Genomic DNA, 6,109 nt, shown 5'->3' with positions numbered 1-6,109 from the left:
GTCAAAATTTGTATCCTTGTTTAACATAGCTAATTTCTGAGGAAACGATGGTTTCTCTCTATATTTAGCATATGGATCAACAGGATGGTTAACCTTGATTTTCTGTTTCTTAGGCTGTGGTTTAACTGGTACCTCTACAGGGGTAGGATCTTCAGTTATTATTTCGGTATCTAGTTCGGTATCCAGTGTAGGGATTACTGGTGGGGTAACTATAAACATAGTTACTTTGTTATCAACCACTCTACCAGAACGGAGAGTGGTGATGGAATTTATCTCACCTATGTTTCCATTTTCATTACTAGTATTACCGTTTACCTCAAAGGTTGTGTTTGTTGTTTTAGGATTAGCTATCACTTGACCTGGAAACACACCTTTGGGTTGTACTTTCACTTGAGCTAACTGCTGTAAGGAAAGTTGGATGGCTTGTAAAATCTGTTGTTGAGATTGCATAAAGGTATTGAAACGATCCGGTTGTGGAGGAGTATTTGCTATTGGTTGTGTGACAGGAACTATGTCACAATTATTAATGGGTGGATTTTGGTAGTTATTATTTACCGGAACGATATCTCTATTAGTATTATAATTATTATTGTTATAATTATTATAATTACCCTGACCTTGTCCTTATCGTAGTTGAGCTTGGTTGTTATAATTATAATTATCCTAACCTTGTCCTTGCCTTGGTGGACCTTGGTTGTAATTGTTTGTTGGCCTAACATTTGGGTTAAACAACCTTGGAGGTTGTTGATTATTTCGCCAACCAAAGTTGGGGTTTTGTCGCTAAGTTAGGTTCGCTATTAATGGAATAAACATTATCTTGTTGTGATTGTTGTTGTTCATAGGTGAGAGAACAATAGAAGTCTGGATGCTCAGGACTCAAACAGAAATTACATGGATTGGAGTTGACATTCATGACGGGGATAGGCCTTTGTTGAATAGAAATAGCCTCTACCTTTTTAGTTAGAGATTCGATTAAATTTTTAAGTTCCGGATCGGGTTTCATCTCAAACATACCGACGACTTTAACTGTTGTAGAAGAACTAGCGGAACGGGAGAAATCATCACTACCCCAAGTTATTATTACGCTTAGTTTGATCTTCTAAAAATTTAAGCCTCTGAGGCTCCCTTACTGAGGAAACTACCACCATTCATTATGTCAAGCACCTCCTTGTGGTGGTGTAACAATCCCTTGAAAAAGGCACGAACTAGCGTGTCTTTCGCGAGGTTATGGTGTGGACATTCTATAAGTAGATCGTTGAAACGATTCCAAGCCTCTGAAAATGATTCATGAGGATTCTGTCGAAAGAAATAAATCTTGAAAAGCATTTCATCGGTCTGCAGTGATGGGTAAAAATGTTCTATAAACAGTTGAACAAGTTTAGCCCACGAGTTCACAGAATTTGGCGCTTGGGCAGTTAACCAAGACACAGCCTTATCGGCTAAAGTGAAAGAAAATACCCTTAGTTTAATTTATTTAGCACCAACCGTAGGATAGTGGAATGTAGTAAAGACTTGGTCAATCCTATGCATGTGCTGATAAGGCTTTTCATAGTCTAACCCATGAAAAACGGGTAACAAATTAAATATATTTGGGGGGATTCGGAAATCCCCCACTGGGTCTGATAGAATGATGCAAGATTTAGGGCTATCGTTCAAGGCTTTGTAAAAGTCAGAGAGAGGAGACTCTCTTTCTTCAGCCATTAGTTCAGGTGGTGTGTATAGTATATTAGCTAGAGGTGTATTGAGTGGTATACTAGAAAGGTGTGTTTGTTGACGTTGTCGGTTAATTATGTTTGGCGTTTTTCTTCGACCTGACCTTAATCTCATGCAAGGCTAAGCCAATCTTAACGAAACACAACAACACTCCAAACAGTCCTGATATGCTAGTATAAACATCTAACAGGAGATGCGAGGTGTGGAAGAAAAGAGTACCTGAATGCCTCCTTGCTTCGCTTATGAATAACGTCTTGTTTACGCGTTCTCAGTGTGTATAACAAGTTAGAACACTGAAAACTATGAAGAAATGGAAATTTGAAACAAACCTATGGAAATCGGGCAGTTTCAGCAGAGGGCGTAGGTCGAGCTCAGAATAGGCCCAAGTAGGGTGCAGGTGGCACTCAGTCAAGCTCGATTTGGTTTCAGTGTTTGTTACCTTGTTGGTAATGCTTTCGGTGTAATTTTGCGAGGAAAATTTTCGGTCTTTGAAATGGACAACCACGGTGAGAATCAAACAAAGGGTGGGTGGGTTATGGGACTTCGAAAAACTAACAATTCTAAAGAAAACAATACTAAAGGGAACTAAGATGGCAGAGGCGCCATTTGATAATACGATAAAATTAAATATAACTCTACTTACAAATAAACCATGAAGTCTCAAAACGTAAATAAAACTATAACTATTTTACATAATAGTTCTTATCAAAGATTTCTACTCTCGATACTATTGAAGTAAAGTTGGAATAGAAGATTCGTTCCACTCCTAGTTCTTTAGCATTCAAAGTTTTCTACGACTATCAATCCTACCAAAGTCAATGAGAGTTTTACGAATTATACTATGATGCAATTTATACTAACAAGATAATGGGATTCAACTACGAAATGTTATGGGTTGAATCTATGATAAGGAATTAGGGGGGATTGATTCTACTTTAACTCTTTACTAACGACGAATTGTCGTAATCCGAATTGAACTGCTTTCCCAGAACAATTGGTTCTTCCTAATCCCTAGTTATTCATGGTAATCTCTACCAACTAACATCTAACATGTGAACGATCAAACCCATTCTCATGGTGAACTAATCATTTCTAGAATGGAATGGAAATTATGACTACTCTACGCTAACATAAATCAAGCTTCATCAAGGCTTCTTCAACCCCCTCTAATGGAGGTTTAGCCTAGAATCATTATGCTATCATTTCCATATGCAATTAAACAAGTCATCATAAAAATATTGAAACTTTGCTTATTTAAACTCAAATGAAAACTACTCATGCAATAATTGATTTAAACTAATAATGACAAATAAGTAAATCTAAGAATTGAAGCTAATAATTAATGGAAAACGAAACTAGATTATCAAGAACTAAATATTTTATTGATCTAACAACTAAATAACAATCATTCAAATCTTGAAATTAAAACAAAATAACAACTAATTAATTAATTGAAAAACTAGATCTAGAACTAAGCTTTAATGGCTACTTGCTATCCTAACCTAATTGATACTTAAGAGCTAAGTCTTGTGTGTGGAAATAGAGGAGACCAGATCCATATTTTCATGTATGGGTTGAGGGTCCATATTTTGGGCTGGAAAATCGAGCCCAAAGCTTAATTTCTTCAGTCCACAGGACCCTTTTCAGCTGGCTCTGACTTCAACAGGCTTTTTCGTTCACTTCTGCTCCTCTGATATTGGGTCAAGGTTTGGACCATTGAAAAGATCTTTCTGAGCCGGTCGTTTTGACATAAGGTACGCCCAATTCCGAGGCTTGAGTCCAAAGATACGATCTTCGGAAGTTCTGCTGACTTTTGTGTGTTGTTTCTTCCCGCGTTGACTCTGACTTTTCAGCTTCTGACCGGGCTTTACAAAGGCTTTTTCTCCTTGAATCTTGGCCTTTAATTACAGAACTTCTTAGCAACCAACCCTTGCTCTTTTATATCGCCAAAGTGGCACATTTCTGCACATAATTGACTTCAATGCCTGAAATATATAAAAGTACGTAATTAGCATTAACTCTTATTTATTACTCGTATAATTAGTATAAAAGTATTATTGTTAAGGGGTTAAAACTATAGTTTTGGGCTCTTATCAGCTAGAGTACTCACTCCACAAGGATAGAGCATATTGTTTCTATTGTTTTCTCTTTGACACCAATCCTCTGAAGCATCCGGTGTTTACCATTGATATGTTTCAAAATTGGAGAAAAGTTAACAGTGGGAAGCAATGTCCTTTTTTGAAACATGAAGGTGGTCTTTGTTCTCCACATAGGTCGGCAACATTGTATTATAAGAATCTAATGAATCCTTCTCGACATATAGATAGTGTTATCAATAGACTTTCTAATGAAGCGATTGCAAATAATCGGATCCTACTCTGAAATGTTGTTCAATATATTCGGATGCTTGCACTACAAGGGTTTTCTTTTAGAGGCCATGATGAGTCAAAGAATTGTGGAAGCTTCCTTGCAATGTTCGAGTTTTCAAAATTGTTGAACAAGAAAGTTGCTGAAATAGTATGTAGGTAATTGTTCGGGAAATGCCATGTATACTTCACATGGTATTCAAAATGCACTTTTGCATATATTTGCTGAAAATGTGAGAAAGAAAATACGTGAGGATGTTGGTGATGCAAAGTTTTGTATCCTTGTGGATGAAGCACAAGATAATTCACGGAGAGAGCAAATGACAATTATTATAAGATTTGTTAATCGTGATGGTTTTGTTAGAGAGAGGTTTTTTGCTATTGTTGGTGTTGAAGACACTTGTGCATTAACTTTGAAAAAATAGATTTTCAAAGTTCTTGCTAGTAAGAATTTGCTTATTGGAAATATGAGAGGCCAAGGTTATGATGGTGCTAGTAATATGTGTGGTCAATGGAATGAATTACAAGCACTATTTCTTAAGGAGTGTCCTTATGCATATTATGTGCATTATTTTGCGCATCAACTATAACTTGCATTAGTTACGGTTTCTAAAGATGTTTCGATGTTTGGTTATTCTTTTCAAAGTTTGCATCCATTGTTAATCTCCATGTTCCACCTAAGAGGAAGAAAGAGTTAGAGAAAGCTCGAAAAGAGGAAATTGAAAAGTTGTTAGCAATTGGTGAGCTTAATAGTGGATGAGGTGCTAATCAAGTTTGTACATTGCAACGAGCTGGAGAAACTCGATGGAGTTCTCACTATGAATTCATTTGTAGCTTGATCGAGATGTATGATGCAATTTGTACGGTTCTTGAACTCATCATGAAGAATGGGTCTAGTAACACCATGCGTGGGGAAGCTAAGGGTTCTTATGTTGCTATGAGAGACTTTCAATTTGTCTTTATGTTTCATTTATTGCATTAGACTATGGGAATCACAAATGTACTATGTAAAGCCTTGCAAGTGAAGTCTCAAGACATTCTAAATGCCATGGGTTTAGTCTAAAGTACGAAGGAGCTTCTTCAAGAGTTTAGAGAAACAAGTTAGGATAGTTTCCTTGGGGATGGGATTTCTTTTTGCAAGAAGTATGACATTAATATTCTTAATATGAGCTCTCGTCATATGACGGGTACACGTCGTTCTTGCCAGCAGAATGATTGTATTACAGTTGAGCACCACTACCACGTTGATATATTCAATGTTGTAATAGATTACCAGTTGGTGGAGTTGAAGAGTAGATTCTCTGAGGAGGCAATGGAGCTTCTTTCTCTTAGTTTAGCTTTGGACTCGAAAGATGCTTTTAAGCACTTTCTTCATATTTATGATATTTGCAAGCGGCTCGCCGAGAAATATTATTGTGAAGACTTCACGAAGCATGAGATACTTATTTTGAGAAGTCAACTACAACATTATAAGTTTGATGTGACTCATCATCCTTGTTTTCAGAAATTGTCTACCATTTCTGAGTTATGTCGAGCTTTAGTTGAAACAAAAAAGTCAACTATTTATCATTTGATTGATAGATTGATTCATCTTGTCTTGACTCTTCCTATCTCCACATCGACTGCTGAACGAGCCTTTTCAGCTATGAAACTTGTCAAAATACGACTCCGTAACAAGATGGATGACGAGTTTCTAGCGGATTGCATGGTTATATACATCGAAAGTGAGTTTGCTAACGAAATTGATATAGAGTTAGTAATCGATGAATTTGATAAGAAACCTCGCAAATCACGATTTCATTAGTGTCATGTTTTAACTTTTGGATGTCTTTTGTTATACTTGTCAAGATCTATTGTGAGTATATGTTTATGTGAAGACATTTGTTTTTATTCATTTTGAATAGTATAATGAAGATGATTACTTTTTGGTATGATGTTTGTCGGAAATATGAAAGTGAAGATGACGCCTGTATAGTTTTTGGTGGGACATTGTTAATTTTTTTTTTTAGTTTAACTTAAGTACAACCCCA

The 6,109-nt window shown here is 36.3% G+C and overlaps 1 protein-coding gene and 1 non-coding gene across 2 annotated transcripts; both read left to right on the top strand.

Annotated features, from left to right (window-relative positions):
* Nucleotides 1-1,222: 1,222 nt before the first annotated feature.
* Nucleotides 1,223-1,326, top strand: LOC147480290 (small nucleolar RNA R71). Its single transcript, XR_015207082.1, has one exon. It is a non-coding gene; the product is annotated as a small nucleolar RNA R71 (small nucleolar RNA).
* Nucleotides 1,327-5,259: 3,933 nt separating this feature from the next.
* On the top strand, nucleotides 5,260-5,883 carry LOC147480289 (uncharacterized). Its single transcript, XM_086578611.1, has one exon. The coding sequence runs from the start codon at nucleotides 5,260-5,262 to the stop codon at nucleotides 5,881-5,883; it is 624 nt and encodes a 207-aa protein (XP_086434737.1).
* The last annotated feature ends 226 nt before the right edge of the window (nucleotides 5,884-6,109 follow it).

This window comes from Coptis chinensis, chromosome 8, assembly GCF_015680905.1.
Source record: "Coptis chinensis isolate HL-2020 chromosome 8, ASM1568090v1, whole genome shotgun sequence".
NCBI classification, from domain to species: Eukaryota; Viridiplantae; Streptophyta; class Magnoliopsida; order Ranunculales; family Ranunculaceae; genus Coptis; species Coptis chinensis.
Note: the sequence above shows the minus strand (reverse complement) of the source record. Positions and strands in the feature narration are given on the sequence as shown.

Bases quoted from the DNA above. Each gene is read 5' to 3' on its own strand.
- LOC147480289 (XM_086578611.1), top strand. From the start codon at position 5,260: ATGACGGGTACACGTCGTTCTTGCCAGCAGAATGATTGTATTACAGTT.